The sequence below is a fragment of the Opisthocomus hoazin genome, chromosome 2 (genome assembly GCF_030867145.1).
Source record: "Opisthocomus hoazin isolate bOpiHoa1 chromosome 2, bOpiHoa1.hap1, whole genome shotgun sequence".
In the NCBI taxonomy this organism is placed as follows: Eukaryota; Metazoa; Chordata; class Aves; order Opisthocomiformes; family Opisthocomidae; genus Opisthocomus; species Opisthocomus hoazin.
This window is the reverse complement of record NC_134415.1, coordinates 111,132,182-111,154,418: the sequence shown is the minus strand read 5'-3', so window position 1 is coordinate 111,154,418 and position 22,237 is coordinate 111,132,182. Positions and strand designations below refer to the sequence as shown.

Below are 22,237 nucleotides of genomic sequence, written 5' to 3'. Positions count from 1 at the left end.
AAAATTATCTTTTTTATTGCTCTTTTGAAACAGAAGAGTAAGAAACAAGCTGTTAATAGTGAAGAAAATTCCAGTCCATTACATTATCTGTCATCTGGATTATTTTAATGGGGTGGGCTTTTTGCAAACCTCTGAGCCTTCACGCTGCCCATGGTGTGTTTGCTAGATAACTCCAAGGTGTTTACAATCCTATTCATTTATGGCTTTGCTATAACACTAGACTGAAAAGACTCTCATTAGAGGCAAGACTCCTGCTTCTTTCTTAATTATACAGGGCTAGAAATATTACCGCCTGTTTTGTAGACTGTCTTTCATACTAATATTTGATATACTATTTTGAAAGAGAACTTATAAATTGGACTTCATGCTCTTATTTTTTCCATTCTTCCCACTCAGCTTTTTCTTTCCCCCTTACATTCGATCCAACTTTCTCCATTCCTGTGATCTTCTGGAGTCCTTCTCTTGATCGAGTATTTGTGCATGCTCAAGTTGAACTCTTCTGTTCAAATGAAAAACAGATAAACAGAATAGCTAAGGAATGGCTGATGCTGGGCTGTGAACATTCTCTTCTCAATGACTGTGGTGCATTGTTAAGGACACAGGCTATATGAAAGTTGTTAATTTGTTTCCTTCGCAGTCCTAATCTGACAGCTTTTCTCAGCATTTCTTGAGGAGGTGCTGACTGTTTCGAGTCTTCCGAATTTATAGATGTTAAAGTCATCCCAGATCTCCAGGAAACTCTCAGGCAGGACAGATTCAAGGTCATGCTGCTGTGCCCACCAGACTCTTTGGTATTGCTTCACTGGGGAGAAGATACATGAAATACAAAAGAACAAGCAGCAACATAGAGACAACATTTCAAGAATTACTCTATTGATAATTTTGTGGTGTTCAAGGCAACCAGTAGGCTACGGACCTAACCACAATGCAAATGTCTTATCAGGGGAAAAGTTCCCTACTTTAAAGAGTGCATTTTCAAAGTACTCAGCATTTGACCTAATTTTAATTTAATTTTGTACTAAAACTTCCCTTTATGTCATAAACAGAAAAGTTAGGCCAGTTGTAAGAGCCTTTGAAGACACCTTTTAATATGAAGAACACCCGTTTTCACATACAGGGAGCAAGAGAAATCGAGTCACTGGCTGTCCTGCAAACCTTGACTGAACTAGTCTGGCTGCGCTGTGGCAATGTGGCAGATATTCCTGAGAGGCTTAGTGGTTCCCATTTTAATAGGCCAACCAGGAACAGGACATTCTTCACATACAAATGTGTCTACCCAAAATTTCTGGAAAAACATCCATGTGTTTTTTGTTTTTTGAGCACAGGCTTGCAGCAATTCTCTTAGGAGACAGAGAACTCATGGGGCTTTGCTCCTAGTTGTAGGGCATGTTCTCTTGAGGCTATCTTCTGCATTTTTCTCCGTGCCTCAATCATTTTATGTTATTCCTTCACTATAAAAATGCAGCTTTTTTCCAAAGGCTGAGGTGTTTGGAAATGAACATTTGAATTTGCATATGTTGGAACTGATTCATCCGTGGTGCCAGGAAGTGCTCTCTGCTGCGAGCAGGGGATCCGCAGCTGGCCGGTGCTGCCTCTGAGGCAGGCGATGCTGGCAGGAAAGAGAGCGTGGGCAAGGTGCCCAGGGAGAGAGCTGATTCACAGCTTCCCCCTGGCAGCTTCTGCGAACGGAGCACCCCCTGGGTAGCGCACAGAAGCTATTTCACATTAGGCACATACCATGCCTTTGGCAACTGGCATGTTAGGCAGTATATGCTGGTGCTAGATGTGAGAACAGCGGGCAGCATGTCATGGCACTTGCTGCTGGGAAGCTGGGAAGTCCTGAATGCTAGCAGAACAGGCAGCGTGCAGAGGTGATATCTGAAGGCACAGGGATATTTTTTCTAAAGCGATATAATTAATTTAAATGCATCATGTGTATCTGTGCATTTGAGTGCGCAGCAATATTTTAAAGGCCAGCATGATGCATTTCAGTCTGCTTATAGGAAAATGGATTTCAGTGTAATTAAAAAATATATCATGTTCTTTCTCATCACCACACAATTAAAAAAGTGCAGTAATGCAATACAGATAATACCAGCAGCTAAGGACAGAAAAATTGTACATGCAGAAAGTCAGGGAATTAATTAAATTTTACCTAAGAAGAAGAGTATGCAGTCAGCCATCTCCAGTTTAGAACCATTCAATTGCTGGGGATTTCTAGAGGCAAAGAGAGAGGCAGAGCAATCTTTCAGCAGAGATAGAAGAAACTGAAGTTGCTCCGTGAAGCCTCTGAGCCAAAATTATTTTAGTCTCATGCCTGGACTAGCTCCAGAGGCCTGGCATCATTCCCTCATGGATAGAAAGACTGTACAGTAAAAGTGGTAACAACAAATTCTTCCATTCTACACTTCTTTCTGATCTCCAGCCTGCACTTTTCCCGATGTCTGCTGAGAGGGCTCAGTAATGCCCCACCAGGAGTGATCCCTGCCTGGATCCCCTGATCTCCTCCCCATTCCTGCTGGAACTGCTCTGGATCTAGTGCCAAAACGCAACTGACAAGACAGAAGAAGAGTTTTATCAATTCACTCATTTGCCACTTCACCACAATTCTTTTTTTGCTGGCTCTTGTTATTTCCTCAAATACTCTTCCTGTGTATCTGCTGTGGTTTGGGGTTTTAAATTTGCCTGGTACCTCCAGTGAAGCCTGTTGTGTCAGTAGCATGCTGCTAAGTAAGAAATCTTAGCAGTATTTTACATATGAAAAGTAATATTTAGCACTTTTGCTAAAACTCAATTTCTGTGATTAAGTACTCCTTCTAGTTAGGCTGAATACAGGGAAATAATTAACATATGAATCTAAATTTAACTTCTTTTTTATTTTTGGCTTACAACGCATCTTCATGAACCTTTGATATTTATAAGGGTCTGACTTCACATGCTTTTGTAGGTATATTTGTGAGGACAAGAACATAGGTTTAGCCTTGCACATGAAGCCAGAGACTCAAGATCTACTGAAATATTCATTATCTGCATACCTGTCCCACAGAGCTTGTGTTGCCTCTTGAACCAATTCAGATGAGCTTCAAATGAGCTCTGAATGCAATTTTCAGAAGTGCCCAGTGCTAGCCTGTTTCTGCTCCTTTTGAAGCCAGTGATAAAGCTTACAAGAACTTTAACAAAAATAAAAGAGTGCAAGATACTTAAAATGACTCATCGTGTCTTCATAGTCAAGAAATTCTACATTGAGGTTTCACAGCACACAGTGTTTTCTCTCCCGAGACAAGGATGCAATGTGTACCCAGTCATCTCAGCTACAGGAGAGGACCACAAGCAATGCAGACAGAGGGAAAGATAAAATCAGCTGGGATAAGAGAGCAGGAGGACAAGAGGGGTGATGAAAGAAGAGATAATGGAAAGAAACAACAAAGATGAGGAAAGAAGAAAGAACTGTCGACTTCAAGGTTATTGGAGATCATGAAAGGAGGAAAGGATAAGGGAGGAACAGAGAATGAAGGCATCAGCCAAAGGGGACAGAGAATAAAGAAGCAAAAGGAACAGAGACAAAATTTGAAAGTGACAAGAAGAGGCAATGAGGAAGGAAAAGGGTCTGGAAAAAGGAGGAGTAGACTGTGGAAGAGGAACACTGGAGAGGCATATGGATGGAAAGCAAACCATGCGGCAGAAGCAAATGGATGTTCTTGCTCCATTGTAGGATAAGTATAACAGGTTGAAAACAGGGGGAAAGAGGCATCAGGAAAGCCAATGGAAGGAGTGACACAAAGAGTGAAGAAGTATGTAGACGTGCAGCTTCCTGGAGGGAAATGAAGAGAAAATAAATCCATCCTAACAAAACATGTTTTTCATTGCAGATACACAGATAGGTTGTGTAGGTAGAGGGTGTGTGCCTAGGTATCAAAAGAAAGTATCAACACTTCAGGAATTCAGAAGTCAAATGCTATGGTAAAAAAATAGACAATAAAAGACAACAAGGTAAAGTGGAAAAGCATCTGTGTTCCTACTGGCATTAGACCAGATGACAGCTTTTATTCTGTGTCTTCATGATGAAAAGGATCAGCAACATTCCCATTTCACATACTTAATTAGAGCTTGACAATCTACCAAAATACCTGGAACTGAAAGTAAGATTTAGAGATTTACACATCCGCATTGCTCTGACTGCTCAGAAGCTAAAGACAAAATGAGTTGCTGGTGTCTGTCCAGTTCCTGGTAAATAGGTGTTTTCATAACAATAACCACAACCCTAGCTGTTACTGACACACTCATGGCCAAAAAATCTCCACTGAGGACCACACAGCTCTGTTTATGATCTCTCTTCTCGCTGTGGAGTGCTCCCTGCAAGGCAGTGGAGAGTGGCTGGAGGAAAACTTGTCCTCTCTTTGGCCTTTTAAATAGTTAAATAGAGGACTTGTTTGTCAAGAGCTGCTAAGCTGTTGTTTTTTGAGAAACACTCACATTCATAGAGGCACAGACATACCATATAAGTTACCATGCCTTGCAGAAAACTCCATTTCTTAATTTGACAAAGCTTCTTCTCGTCCCTTCCCTTTCATGCCCACTCCGCTTCTTTTCTCCTTTGTCACATTCTCAATTCAGGGAACCGCAAACACAGTATCTTTACAGGTTTACATTTGTAATTTTTTGTTTCTGGAGTACCTGACTAGAAAAAAAAGCCCACAATATTTTGTTTATAAATCTATATACAGTTTCAGAATACATATGGCTTTATAGCTGCAAACCAAGCAGTGAATGTCTACTTCTAGCCTGTTTTCCTCTTCTGTGTAAAGTCATTTAGCCTCTCTATGCCCCATTTTTCCTCTGCCAATTTCTTCACTTTTTCAAAGCCGTGGTGTGAGATTTTATCCATTAATGTTTGTAAAATACTTTCAGATCTTCAAATGAAGGGTAGAAATGCAAAGTATTATTGTGTCTGTCTTCCAGCCCACCAACCTATGAATTCCATTCCTGATGATTCAGTCAAATAAAACAGAATCTCAAATACGTGGAAACCACCAGACAATAAAAAATTCTATATTCTGCTATGAAGCAATCCCACAGGAAACAATTACATTGCTCTAGCCTTTCTGAACCTTCAGCAGAAAATCACACCTCTACTTAGAGTGATTGACAGCATGGTCAAAATAAAACTATGGGAAAGATACAATTTTCTATTAAATCCCTGTTCTTTTGCAGTGTGGAATGTTCTGAAGAACCATTCTGAATTTTTGCACAACGTACTGGCTTACTCCCCTGTTCAATATGATTTTTCTTTTGGGTTGCTAGCTATATCTGCTTTAAATATTTAATTAGGAATTTATAGGATACATATTCCGTCTGGTAGACTATATTATTTATATGTATGTTCATTTACTTATGCAAGGGAAGATTGGATCCACAACATAGTGGGTGCTAAGTGCTGTAAACTAAACAATAAAAGTAGCATCAGTCTTTAGAGCTGATATGCCAGCTTACTAATAACAGGTCATGAAACGTATTTTGTAGCGACCCGTTGCAATTGAACCCCAGTACAGTTTGGTGGGTCCTAGAAAGGATTGCTGTCTAATGGCTCTTGGACATGGCCAGTGTGAAAGAAATTACTAACTTATTTCGGTTCCATGGGAGCAAATTTCCTCAGCACAAAAATAAAATGTGGAAGCAGTTTGGCATAATCAGAATTGGCACAGGTCTTTACCTTTATTAGTGACTGTTATTGTTTCTTTGTTTCTAGAGTGCCCACTGAGTGCTATTATTAATCCCCCAAGAGGGACTGCTAAAAAAAAGTACACAGATAATGTACAAACCTGCCAATTCATGTGAAAACTACAGCCTAACTTAATAATATGCCCGTTTCTTAGTGAAAAACCAGGCTGTAGTGACAAGGGCAGTGAGGCTGAACGTGTGCAGAGGGAGAGGCCTTGGTGCAGGGCATTGGAAAGGGTCACTGAAGGGAGAGAGAGAAGTATTTATATTGATTTCAGTTGCTAAAACTGTCTCTGATGATTAAGTTAAACATTATCACCCTTATTAGTGAAAAATGCAACCATGTGTTTCAATGACCAGACTTTGCTTGCATAGTGTGCCGAATTTGGGCTTGTATAATTCTAGATTCAAGGTTTCCATTTGGATTTATACGTAGAAACTAGTCAATCCTTAAAGACAAGATTTGACTGAGATGGAAACAGAATTCACTGTGTTGCTGAATCTCAGCTGAGGGTTTTTGAGAGAGGAAGAGGGGGAGCCTGAGCCTGAGCCCAAGCCTGAATTGTGGTCAGGCTGTGTGCACTGAAAAAGATTCCACGAGCTCTGCTTCCTCCCTGGGGAAGTGCAGTCCTTCTGGTTCCAAACAGCTGTTGTCATTTAGTGGTAAAATCCCTAAAAGTAAAAAATAAAAAAGGCAAAGTGTTTTCATTATATTGCAGATTATTATATCTGTGTTTTGTCAGTATGTTTTAGAGCTAATTTATGTTTTAAAATAAATTTTAGAAGTAAGTCAACCAAAGCTATACACAACGAGGACAAAACTACTTCAGTTCTGTCTTTCCACCTTTGTGGAACGTCCTATTTGGTCTCACACTAGCTGAGCTATATATTCTCTAAATATGTAAGCTACATGTAAGCTTGTGTAGCTCCTGTAGACCTAGGTAAAAGCCTGGGAATATAGGTTTAAATGTGTATCATATGTGTAGTCCACTGTGCTGATGTGAGCTGGTTTTTCTTCTGAGCTGAGTTTGCAGCTAGGCTGTTAACCACTGGCGTTTGGAAGAACCCTCCCAGAGCCCATTTGGACATTGCAGCCATTTCTTCCCTGGTCCCAGGAAGTTCCTTCAAGCTGCCAAAAGTCTTTTCTAATTGCTGCACACCTTCAGTCCTTTCCCCAGTGAAGAATGAGTAGGAGGGCTTAAGTATATTTATCTCTGTTTGGCTCTCACCTTTTTATCATGCCTGCTATTGAATCTAAGCCCAATACTGAATCCAGCTGCCACAGATGTTGCTGTTCTGCTGCCTGCCCTGCTTTCTGCTTATGCTTATGTTCCCAAAAAAGCTTCTCTGGGATGGTCTGTGAAATTAATGGGACATCAAGGTGGTGCTAATTGTGTTCCCCTTCACTGACAAGCTCTTTTATTTTGCTGGATGCCCTGAATTTGTGCAAAGTGCTGGTGTTACATGTTCTGAACCTCACTCTTTACAGGGTGAGTTCCTTTTGTCACCTCATCTTCACAGTACTAAGGTATTTCCTTTGCTGCAGTAAGCTATTATGTAGAGTCTACAAACAAGCTTCTGATCCTGCCAAATTACATTCTCTTGAAGTAAGTGAGGAAACTGTGTCTCTCTTTTTCCACTTACTCTGATACTTATTTTCAAAAGGTTTCACATCACTTGCCTCTTATATGCAGCTGTACATACATTGTGCTGGCATTGTTGCATGCACATATGATCAGTTAAGTCAAATACATAGAAGTGGTAGTTGATAGTAAAGTAGTAGGGTATATGCAAGTCCTATGTATGATCAGACATTCTGAAAATACAGACTCACAACTCTATTGGTACAAGGACTTGTAATTGTCTCCTTACCTAAGCTGCTTAGGCTAGCAAATAAATATTGTAGTAACTTTATAATTGAAACGGAGTGCTGTATATCTGCATCCTAGATTTCACGGTGGTTATAAGCACTTCCCATAGAATGGAAACAGCAGTAAATAGACATGTTCCAGGGTTTTAAATGTTCTTATCAACTGCACTAAACTCTCATTTCATCTGTTACATTTAGGTCAAGATAAGCTTATGAGACTTGAAAACAAATATTATAGTGCCAAAATCAAAATCTGAAAGGTCTTTCTAAAATCCTTGCCTACATAAAAAATTCTCTTCTGATTTAATGAAAAGTATGATTTTAAACTGATGTGTATGTACAGAGCCCTTTGTGAAGATTCATAGTTTAATTTACAGCAATAGGATTTCTTGTTTAGCTTCAGTTGCGTAAGATTTTTTTTTTAAATGACACAAAAAGAAGGTAGTTTTTAAATTGTGTAAGACTGTCCAAATGATTGAGGTGTAAAGGTCTAATTTCAAGACTGATTGATTGGATATACTGGTGCATCTTATAAATCCTGTTTGTTAAGACACTGTTAATCATGCCTGCTGGTAGCAAAAGTCTTGGAAAAGATGAGAAAAAACATTATGGAGTTTTGATAATAGCTTATTCTGAAAAGGACTGAAAAGTCTGTAGAGGAAAATGGTGGCTTCAGATAGTATGGGTTCATAAGGAAGGAATCTTTGTAGTACCTCAGGCAGACTGCAGAGGAACAGTCTCATGGCTCCTTGTTGTCCTTTATTCATTTAAATGTCATGGACATTTAGGGAATTCCTTTAGTTAATTCTTATTCCCATATCTTTTTATTCAGCATCTTTAGACGCTTCAGTCAGGCTTTAGCAATGCAGCTGGTCTTGATGGAAGTAGGAAATAGGCATTGTAGATCACTGAAGATACCTGGCATGAAAAAAACACATGAAGCAAGAGATTGTCTCTCTGCACATCTCAAAACATTTGAAAAAAATAAAAATTAATAGTGAGAACATCTAAATATTTAGTTATGAAGTATTTAAAATGCAAGGGCTTTTCTATAAAGTGCCCTAACTATTGATTTTTTAACCTAAAGCAATAGCAAAAGTTTGTGCTAGCCATGTGCAGCCACAGCAAAGAATGGTAAGGGCCATATAGACTGAGCTATGACTTCATCAAGGGACATATTTTTGCCGAATTTGTGTCTGAAGAAACTATGCAAAAATTAGGGTTTATATCATTCTACAAGCAGAAATATTAATACGGATATCAACTTGTATATTGGTCTTTAAGGTATTCAAGAGTCACAGTAACACTTATATCTTCTAGTCTAGATCACGGTCTTATACTTGGTCCTGTGCAAAGATGTAAAGCAAGAGAAAAGGAGAATTGTCTTGAAGGATGTTGTTTAGACTTCTTGTCCAAAGCACACAGGCTGTTGGTTATACAGAGGAGAAACTTCAATGACGTAGTGATCCCCAGAGGTTTTGTCAGCTTACGTCCTGGAGGTGCTACCATATTTTAATGTTTTCTAATGAATAACTCAGCTGGTCCAGATGAAGACCATATGAGAACTCCGTTTAACAAAATCCAGTTTAATTTGTCTCTTTCAAGGTTGCATTAATGATGTTTGAAGTTTGGCCATGCTGTGCTCCTCAGAAGTAGGTAATGCTTACAAGCTTTAAAGAGCTAAAATTCATCTTAATGGGATGCGACAGCTCTATTGCACTGAATTCTGGGTTTCTTAATTCCTCATTTTAAGAAACTTTCAAGTCTCTGCAGAAACCTGTGTGAAATAAAAGTTTACCAGTATGGAGCAACTTGGAGGAAAGCACACATGTGACTGAAGGATGAAAGCCAAAGTCTATATGAACTCTGGATTCAAACAGTGAAAGAATTCGATGTTATGGAAATCTGATGTTTCAGAACGCAACATCTGAATTTGTGCGCACACTTTTTTGAATTCGAATGCTTTCTTCAAATGAAGCTTTAAAGCATGACTAAAATTCAAAACTCAGGCTCAAAAAAAGTGACTTTTTGGAATTTATATAGCATTCGTCTGTTCAGTAAAATGAATATAGATTAATTCTTCCTTTGTCTTTTCCGTGATTTAGTGTAGTAGTTCAAATACCAGCTAATGATTTTACTTAGCATCATAATTTAGCTTAGTCTGTGGTGATCGCAATCATCTTTGCAATGTAGAAAAAACACCCAATTTCTTTGATGACTCTAATGTCGTTCAACTATTAGAAATCCACTGATGGCTGTATCAGTGACTTCTCTGTCTGGTGCTGCAGCTTGGTGTTTAGGAGTGTTTTGATGGGGTACCATTTCTCTGCAAGAGGCCAGCATTACTGCCCCATCTGCACATTTCCTTTTCCTTAGGCATTTCGTTTGCTTCATGGAGAGGTGGAGGGGTCTCTCCATGGTGTGACCTCATGACACTGTGCAGTGGGATTAGAGCAATAGCCCTAATGGAAAACAAAATGGCTTGCTGTGATGTTAGCCATTACCTAAGAACATGCCATGGGGATATTCCATTTACTGTCAACCCTACTCATTCCTGGCTGTGCGAGGAAGTCGGGCTGCTGCTGGAAATCTCCGCTAATGTGCCAATGCTAGAGATGATACCCAGAAAGCATTTGAATGGTCAGGTGAGGGGTAGCAAAGAAAAACATTTTATGAATTAAAAAAGCATGTTTGTCCCCGGTGTGGAATTAAGCTCAGGTTTAGCAATAGCTAGAGGTCCCCAGGGCTGGCACCTGTGGAAAAAAGGACTGGGCCAATAGATGTTTTTTAATGGGCAGTTATATCTTTCCTGTCAGTAACACCGCTCCATATCTTTTCCATTATTATTCTAGGTGTCCCACCCCTGGGTGTGATGGCTCTGGGCATATTACTGGGAATTACGCTTCACATCGAAGGTACGTAAAGAGAAGATTTTGTTCTTTAAATCAAATAACTGAAAAGCTAGAAGGGACCTCAACAGACCTCTCTTCCCTCTTTCGATACTGAAGTAGGATGAAGTGCTGTACATAGACATAGATTGGTCTAACTCATTTTGTTTATCACCAGTGAATAACTTTTCACAGCTTCAGCATGGCTCACTACCCAAATAGGTAAGAAGATTTTTGCTAATATCTAGCAAAATCTGTGTAGAAAATGAATCCAGTTTTTCTACCTTCTCTGTTAGCCCAGGAAAGCAATTCAGCTTTCATAACTTTCTACTGCTTTGTGTTCAGAATGACTTAGCTCTTGTCCTCACAATCTTACCTTTTCTGGACTCAAATCCCATTCCTGCCTTTTTTTCCCTGCAAATTATATTTCTGATTGTTCTTGTCCATCTTTTCCAGACTTCCTCTGTATTTCTTGAAGTGCAAAATTGGACCCAATTCTTTACGTCCTCTCCGAGTTGAATGCTTAGCAGCTTTAATCAGAGTGAAAAAGTGCCTCTTTAATCTAATATGCACCAGTCTTGCTCATACGTTTCAGAATCAAGCTTGGCTTGTCTTTAAATCACAGCGCATTTTACATAACTATGTCAGAGAAATGGAAAGAGAAGCGTATGGATGAAAGCTGTTACCTTGACTGCCTAAACCATAACTGCGATCCTTACCAAGGGCAAAAGAAAGCTTCACATTTACTAATTAGGGTGTTACTTGTAACCCCAAAATGAATTACTCTGGTAGCACTGTAGAGGTAATGTTACAAATGCTGTGTAATTAGCAGTTCTCCTGTGGCTGTTTGAGAACTGTAAATCAGTAGAGAGTAGCACCTATTTTATAAATATTTTAATCAAAGAGTAGTAGTGTAGCCCACCTCTCTTTTGTTAGTAAAGTCTCTTTACTCCCATGTATAGGGATATTGTTGAGTCTGGGTATTTGCTTGCTTCACCAAGTCCTAGTAGTTTTACAGTTGGATATAACTAGTCAATACACAACTTCCCAGTTTAAATGTATTCCCAGTAAAAGCAATAGTTTAAAGTCAAAGCATAAATAACTTAGACATTGGGCATGTGCCATACCTTTACATGCTGTAAAAATGAAAGATCACAATAACAATTTCTGTGACACACAGTTAAACATCAGAAGTACAAATAACATTATAAAGGAGCAGATGTAAACATTTTAAAAGCACTTACATGATGCAGGAGATTAAATCACACTTTCAGAGGAATTTAAGGTCAAATTTAGAACTACATTTAACTACATGTGGATTTATCAGCTCACATGTCTGCCAGCACTATGCTTGGTGTAGCTGTGTCCTGACTTCATTATTTCAGAAAGCTGTTTATGCATTTGGTCATCTATTTAACCAGACACAGGCAGGGCAGGGAAGATGCAAAAGGCAAAGTGTCACAAATGAGAAACCTGAAAGCTGACAAGGTTAGCAGGGGAGAAGCACTGCATGTCGGCTTATTTTTTAAACCCTCTCCCTGGGCATTGTCTCCTGGCCACTGTAGGACCAGATCATGAGCTGAATGGTGTTAACCTAGTTTCATCTGTAAATTTTTACGTTCTTATATTTTTGCAGATGAGTGCTGGACCAAGTTTTCATTTGATTCTGCAGCATACTCAATAAATATAAAAATATAAAAAGTAATTCTGCAAAACTAAGTGCTCTGGATTTGTCCAGTCCATTGGGATTTAACGCATTCAACCTTTTGAAATACCACCGTGTCTATACTGACCACATAACTCTTTTGTTTCTCTTCCAAAGGCCTCTGGCAGCCCCGTGTCCTTGGCTGCCTGCGGGTACAGGGGCACTGACATGGAAGGAGTAATGCCTTCTCTGCTTAAAACCAACACTGTCCCCAGGAGACCTGTCACATGTACACGGAGCCAGCCACACTCGGTTCAGGTCATGGTGTCTGTCAAGGCCGTTCTCTGAGGTGGTGAGGCTGGCAAAATGCACGCTCTTTAAAAGAGCAGCAAATCGGTAGCCTAAATCTGGAGCTGTTAAGTGTGAAAGACCCCACAGCACGTTCACAGTGAAGCTTTCTGATTCCCGCACTGATAATTAGCGTATACCTCTGCTTGCGTCTGAGTTAGCATTTTTGTTTGTATTGGATACCATCCCTTACAACCCTTTCAGGTTCAGAAGGAAAGGAATGAGAAACTTCTCTCCTAAATGGCTGCCAAATGTCTTGGTATCATTTGTATCTAAAATGGCGGCTCAACAGCAAGTGCACATGAAGGCAGATTTAACTCTGCCGTAACCCTGCAGTTCCACACACCCATACAATGTATGCAAGAAGTTCCATCAGCGTGTACCGGTGTTGAATTTCCCTTGTTGTCTTTTATCTTCATATATAAGGAATTAAATTGATATAAAAATGAAGTAATATGTTTACTTTTTAATAGCTTTTGGTTATTATGGGATAAAAAGAATTAAAGAAAAGGCTCATCCTTGACATATGTTTTCTTGGTGAATCTGCTGTCAGAGGAAAAATGAATTAATCATACCCTTAGAAGCTGTCTGTTGGAAATGTCTGTTTAGAGGACCTGAAAGGTCTTAGAATTTTCTAATAAATCATAGTGCCAGAATAGAAAGATCTATTGCAAGAAGATGATGCACCAAAATACCAGTAAGTAGGTGATAATTAAATTGATTTAATATGTAGAAAGCATTAAATCATTAGTCAAGGCAGAAATTCTTCATTCAGATTTTGTTATGAAAATGTTATCATCTACAAGCATACCCATCTGTACACCTACTGAAAAAAGTATTGCTTTCTGAGGCATTTCTATTAACTATTTAGTTTTCAGATGCAAAACCCGATTATTCTCACGTGGTGGATACGACTAGTCTCACAGATAAGCTAGGGATAGCTCTAACTCCTGGCCTCTCCCCTTCGCTTCTAGCAGTCTGGGTCGTATGGGGGCAATGAACCAACCTCTCCCTGAACTGCCCCTTGCCCCGGAGCCTCCTTCCTCTTACTCTAAATCCCTCGGACTCTGTTCCTCCTGCCTCTGTCTTCTTACAGATGATGACATTATTATTTTCAAAGAAAACTATGTTTAAGTGGCACAGGCTTTCCAAGGTTTAGTTTGTATGCAGGGAACTATGGTACTTTGGTGTCCACTATGCAAGTTCTAATAAACAGCACCTTGCTTTAAAAAGGAACATGATCAGCTGCATTTAAACTAGAAAATGAAATGGGAGAGCACAGGTCCAAGCATCATGCAGGAGACCTGCATGGTTAAACAAGGAGCTTCTAGCGGAGATCAGGCAGAAGAGAAAGGTCCATGGAATGTGGAAAGAGGGACAGGCCACTTGGGAAGAGTACAGAAACGTAGTGAGAGCATGCAGGGATGCGACGAGGAAGGCCAAGGCTCACCTGGAATTGAAGCTGGCAAGGGATGTCAAAAACAACAAGAAGGGCTTCTCAACTACATCAGCAGCAAAAGGAAGGCTAGGGACAACGTGGGGCCGCTGCTGAATGTGGCGGCTGTCCTGGTGACGGAGGATGCGGAGAAGGCAGAGCTACTGAATGCCTTCTTTGCTTCAGTCTTCAGTGCTAAGACTGGCCCTCAGGAATCCCAGGCCCCGGAGGTAAGAGAAGAAGCCTACAAAGAGGATGACTTTCCCTTGGTCGAGGAGGACTGTGTGAGGGATCGCTTAAGTGATCTGGATGTCCACAAATCCATGGGCCCCGATGGAATGCACCCACGAGTGCTGAGGGAGCTGGCGGATGTCATTGCTGAGCCACTCTCCATCATCTTTGAGAGGTCCTGGAGGACAGGAGAGGTGCCCGAGGACTGGAGAAAGGCCAGTGTCACTCCAATCTTCAAAAAGTGCAAGAAGGAGGACCCAGGGAACTACAGGCTGGTCAGCCTCACCTCCATCCCGGGTAAGGTGATGGAGCAGCTTATCCTGGAGGCCATCATGAAGCAAGTGGAAGAAAAGAAGGTTATCAGGAGTAGTCAGCATGGATTCACCAAGGGGAAATCATGCCTGACCAATCTGATAGGTTTCTATGATGACATGACTGGCTGGGTAGACGAAGGGAGAGCCGTGGATGTTATCTACCTTGACTTCAGCAAGGCTTTCGACACAGTCTCCCATGATATCCTCCTAGGGAAGCTGAGGAAGTGTGGGCTGGATGAGTGGTCGGTGAAGTGGATTGAGAACTGGCTGAATGGCAGAACTCAGAGGGTTGTCATCAGCGGCGCTGAGTCTAGTTGGAGGCTGGTGACAAGTGGTGTCCCTCAGGGGTCAGTACTGGGCCCAGTCTTGTTTAACTTCTTCATCAATGACCTGGATGAAGAGTTAGAATGTACCCTCAGCAAGTTTGCTGACGACACCAAACTGGGAGGTGTGGTAGATACACCAGAAGGCTGTGCTGCCATTCAGCGTGACCTGGATAGGCTGGAAAGCTGGGCAGAGAGGAACCTGATGAGGTTCAACAAGGGCAAGTGCAGGGTCCTGCACCTGGGGAGGAACAACCTCATGCACCAGTACAGGCTTGGGGCAGACCTGCTGGAGAGCAGCTCTGTGGAGAGGGACCTGGGTGTCCTGGTGGACGACAGGTTAACCATAAGCCAGCAGTGTGCCCTGGCTGCCAAGAAAGCCAATGGGATCCTGGGGTGCATCAAGAAGAGTGTGGCCAGCAGGACGAGGGAGGTTCTCCTTCCCCTCTACACTGCCCTGGTGAGGCCTCATCTGGAGTACTGTGTCCAGTTCCGGGCTCCCCAGTTCAAGAAAGATGAAGAGCTACTGTAGAGAGTCCAGCGGAGGGCTACAAGGATGGTGAGGGGACTGGAGCATCTCCCCTACGAGGAGAGGTTGAGGGAACTGGGCTTGTTCAGCCTGAAGAAGAGAAGGCTGCGAGGGGACCTTATAAATGCCTACAAATATCTGAAGGGTGGGTGTCAGGAGGATGGGGCCAAGCTCTTTTCAGTGGTGCCCAGTGACAGGACAAGGGGCAAAGAGGCACAGGAAGTTCCGTCTGAACATGAGGAAGAACTTCTTCCCTCTGAGCGTGACGGAGCACTGGAACAGGCTGCCCAGGGAGGTTGTGGAGTCTCCTTCTCTGGAGATATTCAAGACCCGCCTGGACAAGGTCCTGTGCAGCCTACTGTAGGTGACCCTGCTTCCGCAGGAGGGTTGGACTGGATGACCCACAGAGGTCCCTTCCAACCCCTACTATTCTGTGATTCTGTGATTCTGTGATCAGAGCCCAGATACCTACGCTATTAAATTGTTAGCATGTCCCCTGGCATGGTACTGACCCTGGGCTGCCGAAAGTCTCTCAGGCAATTCTCAGATGTGATTTGGGGCTTGGGATGTGTCCAGATCATTCTCTATAAGCAATATGGGCGTGGCTGGCCTGCTTACAGAGACAGAGAATTTAGCTGTACGGCTGTGAGCTTGCTGGTCTTGGGTCAAGGTTCCAGGTCCCTTCTGTTTACCACTATAGATGTAGCCATGCCATCTCACTAAAAGTTGCTGGGTAATACACTATGTCCAATATCTTATGCTAGCATTCTTCCCATTCTTTAATTGACTTATTTACGAGTTCACACCATGTAAACTCTGTTTTTATCTATTTTTCATTTACCAATGCAGAATTTTATCTGTGATTGCATCCTTTTCTCTTCTTGTTCCTCCCAGTTTTCCCTGGTCTTCACAAGACAAAAAACCTGAAAATTTTGCTACCACTGTCTCTTCTTCCTAACGACAGGACCTACTATACAACACTGCAGTACCTTTTGTTACACTGAAAGAAAAATTTAATCTTTTATTTTGTTTCTTCCTCTGCGGCAGTTTTTCTTTAGTGACACTACTTGGTTTCTCATGTCAGTGCTTTTGAAGGTGGTGTTCTACTGGTGGATTTCTTTTTTAATGTTGATAAGATTTTTTGCTGATGACACCAAACTGGGAGGACTGGTGGATACACCAGAAGGCTGTGCTGCCATTCAGCATGACCTGGACAGGCTGAAAAGTTGGGCAGAGAGGAACCTGATGAGGTTCAACAAGGGCAAGTGCAGGGTCCTGCACCTGGGGAGGAACAACCCCATCCATCAGTACAGGCTTGGGGTGGATCTGCTGGAGAGCAGCTCTGTGGAGAGGGACCTGGGTGTCCTGGTGGACGACAGGTTGACCATAAGCCAGCAGTGTGCCCTGGCTGCCAAGAAGGCCAATGGGATCATGGGATGCATTAGGGGGAGTGTGGCCAGCATGTCGAGGGAGGTTCTCCTTCCCCTCTACACTGCCCTAGTGAGGCCCCATCTGGAGTACTCTGTCCAGTTCTGGGCTCCTTACTTCAAGAAAGATGAGGAGCTGCTGGAGAGAGTCCAGCGGAGGGCTACAAGGATGATGAGGGGACGAGGAGAGGCTGAGGGATCTGGGCTTGTTCAGCCTGAAGAAGAGAAGGCTGTGATGGGACCTAATAAATGCTTACAAATATCTGAAGGGTGGGTGTCAGGAGGATGGGGCCAAGCTCTTTTCAGTGGTGCCCAGCGACAGGACAAGGGGCAACGGGCACAAACCAAAGCATAGGAAGTTCCGTCTGAACAGGAGGAAGAACTTCTTCCCTCTGAGGGTGACAAAGCACTGGAACAGGCTGCCCAGGGAGGTGGTGGAGTCTCCTTCTCTGGAGATATTCAAGACCCGCCTGGACAAGGTCCTCTGCAGCCTGCTGTAGGTGACCCTGCTTCGGCAGGAGGGTTGGACTAGATGACCCACAGAGGTCCCTTCCAACCCCTACTATTCTGTGATTCTGTGATCATGTAAATAGAGGACAAAGCATGAATTTTGGTTAGACATATTTGTGTCCTCAGACAGCAACTACTTAAAAAAATCTTTAAATATCTATTAAAGTCATTGTCAATTCTACTAAATGTTTTCTGTAATGAATTCTTCATATGCAAAGGGAAAGATGAGCTTATAAAATCTTGGAGTAAATATAGCTTTTTTCCATCTTGTGAAGTTAAAAACTGCATTCTCAATGTCTAGTTAAATGGAACATTGCTTAGTCTAACATATAACTTTGTACCAAACCTTTTTGTCTGGGTGAGTTCTGAGCACTTGAATTCTTTCTCGGGAAGGCATTGTACAGCTCTGAACTCTGCCGTGTTTTTATTCAACCATTCTTTCGGATTCTTAAATGACGTTTGAGAAGGTTTGGTAGTGTTTCTAATGTGCTCCTTAGAGATATCTTTAGTCCTACCAAGAGATCCCGTGACTCCTGTTTTTGAGCCTATTCTTCCGTCCCTTTCAGACATACAGAGGACGTAATGTCTCTCAGCCCTGAAACACTGCCTTCTATTCCTTTTAAAGCTGCCGCTGCTGAGTCAGCTGGAGGGATTATTAGGCAGAGAGTTTACGAGCTGCCATCCCTGGCTCCTCGGGGACTGCCTGTGCGTGTGGTCTGCGCAGTGCCCGCCGTCCTGTCCGGCCCCGCGAGCGGAGATACGCACATTCCCCCTCGTGGCTGCATTCTGCAGCTCTCCTGATTTAAACCGCCCGAGCTCTGATTCTGGAAATTCGACGGGATTACCTATTATGCCAGTTTTTCAGATAGAAAATGTATCCCTTGTGAACTGTACCCAAGAATGAGAAATTGTGTTTTAAAATGCTTTCTTTCGCTCAGTCTTTCAGGCTGTCCGCGAGCAAAGAAAAGTGGAATCAGGATAGCACAAAGCAAGGAAGACAAAGAAGACCAAGAGCCAATTAGGTGAGAACAAATATTGTCAAAGGGCCTACAGGTGTTTTAGAAGGTCATACATGTCTTCTGTTTTTTATTAAGGCTTAAATGGGATTGTATGATAGTCACCCAAGAGCAGATGGCCACATTGATTTCTATGAGTGAACTGCATGCAAGTTAAGGATCTGAGGTGATTTATTCTAGTCAAGGATACCATCTTTTATAATTTAGAAACAGTTTTAAATATGTTTTTCACATTAAATTAAAAAATTATGTAGAACTTTATCTCCTAAAAAACCCTTAAATGTGTTTGCATACTATGGACAAACTGTACATGCTAAATAAAGTAGTTATGGGAACAGAGAATTGAGTATTTATGTGAGATTTCTGCGACAAATGTTTATGCAGTTTGCAAGAGGAGCAAATGCCTACCTAAAGGTCTTGGTTTCTTCTTGCGAGGTGCTCTGATAGCAGAGGCCGCTGAACTCAGCAGCCTCATTGACTGCTTAGACCATTCACTGGGTCCTTGATGGAGAGTTACAGCAATATTTTAGTGTAGGGCAAACAGTGAAGTAATCGTCCTTGTTTTGACAGGTGTTGTGTAGCAGCATACTGAAAGAATGTTATTTTCTTTAAACATTTCACTTTTAACATTCTAACCTGTTCCTTCGAACCCTGGTTATTTGTTTTATAGAAGTATACAGGGCAAATGTATGGGGGAATGCCCAAGTAAGGAAAAACATCAGATGAATACGGAACTGCCTTCATTGTTCTCTCTGGGCTGTAGCACATAGTTTGTTATAATCTCTCCTATTCAGAGAGTGGTTAAAGGTGCTCGGAATTTCTGATGAGGCACTATGATCACTTTATACCTAACTGTTTATACCTAACATTTTCATGACTTCAGACAAGTCTTCTTTAGATTGGATACACATAAATAAAATGTACCAAGGATTACACTAAGTAGGATTTTATGCTTATAGAGTTTTTATGGGCAATTTCCCTGCTGAGCGGAGCTCAGTAGCCAACATTTCCATTCCAGTGTGATATTTACTGTAATGAACACCTGCAATTCAAATACACATCTCAGTCCTTTTGTTGCAGTTGTACAGTAACAACAGCTGTGACTCCGTCTACTGGCTAGCCTCCTTACCGTTTATCGGACAACATATTTTTTCCATATGAGTAAAGTTCTGCTTCTAATTTTACCCCCTACAGGGTATCTTGACTATTTTTAAGACCACAGTGCATGATTGTTCTTTTCTTTTCATGTCGGGTTTATTTTGACTTTGTTGTAGAGGCTACCAGGTATATGATGGCAAGACAATAAAGTTTATCTCATCTATCTGCTATCCAGATGTCCAGTTCCTGGTTGTGATGGTCAGGGTCATATAACTGGAAAATATGCATCCCATCGCAGTGCATCAGGGTGTCCTCTAGCTGCCAAAAGGCAAAAGGATGGGTACCTAAATGGCTCACAGTTCTCTTGGAAGTCAGTGAAGACGGAAGGAATGTCATGTCCAACCCCAGGATGTGATGGCTCAGGACATGTCAGTGGTAGTTTTCTTACTCATCGTAGGTGAGTAATTATGGCTTATATTTTTCACTTATGCTTATTATTTATATTAGATTAGCGAGATTTGAAATACAGCTTTTTGTCATGGCATTTCTCTGTTCCTTTTAATTTTCATAATTGCTTTTGAAAAATAATCTTCCTATATGGGTTTGTAATAACTGGAAATCAAGACACGTGATTTTTAGATGTAAGTCATTGCAAGTAGAGACCTGAATCTGAATCTATGTTGCATACAAAATTTTAGGGAAAAAAGGGTGCATGACAATAACGGTAAATCTGCTGCTGCTTTATTGAGTGGCTCTGGCCAAATTACCTTAGGATAGACTTTGTAATATACATCTGAATCCCCCTGTTTTTAGAGATGTCAAACACATGGTTGATTCCCAAACATATCAAAGCATGAAACTAAAGAATTTAAGGAACCAGTTCCATAAAAACAAAGTACTTTTACCCGTTTGGTAGTGAAAATGCTCGCTCAAAACAATAAACGTAGAATACAAGAGATTAATTAAAACTAATGGAATACAAATACTTGACAAAAAAAGACAAAGCCAGATTTTTCATAAACTTAGCAAAAAAGAAGAAAACTTCAGTAATTACATTTTTCATATGTTTTAAGAGATTAAGTAAGAGAAAGTGACTGATCTACTAGGGATAAATCTTGCTGCCATATTAGGTATTAGCTTATGAGGAAGCAAGAGTGTTCTTGGAGCTTTGCGTAGGAATCTCATCCTGAACATGACTGTAATGCCTGGGCAAATTTCTTATTATATAATCACTAATATAAAACTCTATTACCTCAAGTATGTCAAGCCAATGTGCCTAATTTGTCACCCTTCTCCAGGCAGACCTCAGCTGAACTTCTGTACCTTCTAGTTAACTAAACCAACTGATCCTGTTGTGTAGTTAGTTCTAGATATGGAGGTGAAAAGTGTACTTCCTCTTCCTTCTCTCACCTGTGACTATTTCCTTTGATTTTTTTCTTTGACAACCCTTTATATCTTAACTCAAAAGCCCTACCCTTACTGCAACCTCTCAAGACTGTGCACATAGTTCCTATTTATTGTTCAGGTTCAGAGCTGATTGTCTGCTCAGTGTTTGTGTGGTACCTCCCATGAAGGCATTCTGGTCCATGACCTGAGGTGCTACCTAAAAGGTCAAATGTATTACACAGCCTGCAGCTCCCATAGGCTTTAGGGAGCGGCAGATGCAAAAGTCCCAACCATTTGTGCAGATACCCACATGTGGGTTTAAGTTTCTGACTTTCAGTGAAATATCAGTGTTAGTGTTCATATTTCAGTTTAGCTTTCTTCATAATGGTGTAACATTTATTTATGTCATAGAGATCTGTCATTAAAATTTTCCAATTATTATAATTACTGAGAGATTGCTTTCAAGGAGTATGTATATAGTATTTACATTTTCAAGGAGAAAATACTTACAACAAGAATAACTAACTTCTAAAAGGAATGTACTGGTACTAAATTTAACTGTTCTTCAAAATTAAGGGGCAAATGGTACCTAGGGATTTTTCTTTTTTAATAGGAATGTTTTCATGAAAAATGTAGAATAAAACTTCAATTTTGTTTTTTTTCCCAATAGAGAGACTTAAATACAACATTCAGCCACATAGCAGCCATGTGCTTTCTTGAGTACCATTATCTTAAGTAGAAACTGAGACACATAAAAGGCTTACCTTATAAGACCAAGTTTTGGTCAAAAAGGTCCATTGTTAGAGGAGAGCACTAGAAGATGAAACGTTGCTGTGAAAGGTTGACTGAAGTAGACTGGTCTTACTTAACTGTCTTGATGTAACAAAGTGCTGATATTCTAAGTTGTTGTGAGCAAGTTTAACAATTTCTTGAAGCTTCCAGAAGCTATGGCAATATTAATAACAAGTCATATTATTTTCAAAATATTCTTAATTCTTGTAGATTTCTTAAAATGCTGTTAAAAGGACTTAGTTCATTTAATCACACAAAGAAGAGCACTTGGAGCTGTTTTAGATGCCATACGATAATTTATGCTGCATCTGTGCTGTTGCTCGGAAAGGCACACATTGATGGTAGGTCCGGTGTCATATTTACCAGCCTTAATGATATATCTTCTCAAATGGCATTTCATGGCTGTGTGTTGACAACTGAATCAAGCTCTGCACGTAGGATTGAGCTTCAGAACAATCCACCTACTTTAAGAATCTACTTCTGGGTGGACAAGGTGCTTGTCCACCTGTGAAGTGGACACCTGCCTTGGAGCAGAGCTGTACCCTAAATGTCATTGAGTGCGTCAATGGGGAGTGGGATTCCCCTGCCTACAAACAGACACTTTATGCCATTGGAAGTGTTGATGAGTTACGCAAAATGGCCATACTGGGCTGGCAAAAATGACTGAAGATTTGTGAGACACTCCCACTCTTTGATGATGACAGCCG

The 22,237-nt window shown here is 41.2% G+C and overlaps 1 protein-coding gene across 18 annotated transcripts in view; it reads left to right on the top strand.

The window, feature by feature from the left end:
- Positions 1–22,237, top strand: part of MYT1L (myelin transcription factor 1 like) — a 324,171-nt gene that overhangs the window by 276,912 nt on the left and 25,022 nt on the right. For all 18 annotated transcript variants that reach the window (XM_075414772.1, XM_075414771.1, XM_075414773.1 and 15 more), the window contains 3 exons: positions 10,441–10,503; positions 18,177–18,260; positions 19,588–19,809. In XM_075414772.1, coding sequence (XP_075270887.1) covers positions 10,441–10,503; positions 18,177–18,260; positions 19,588–19,809 — 369 coding nt within the window. The remainder of the gene's footprint in view (positions 1–10,440; positions 10,504–18,176; positions 18,261–19,587; positions 19,810–22,237) is intronic.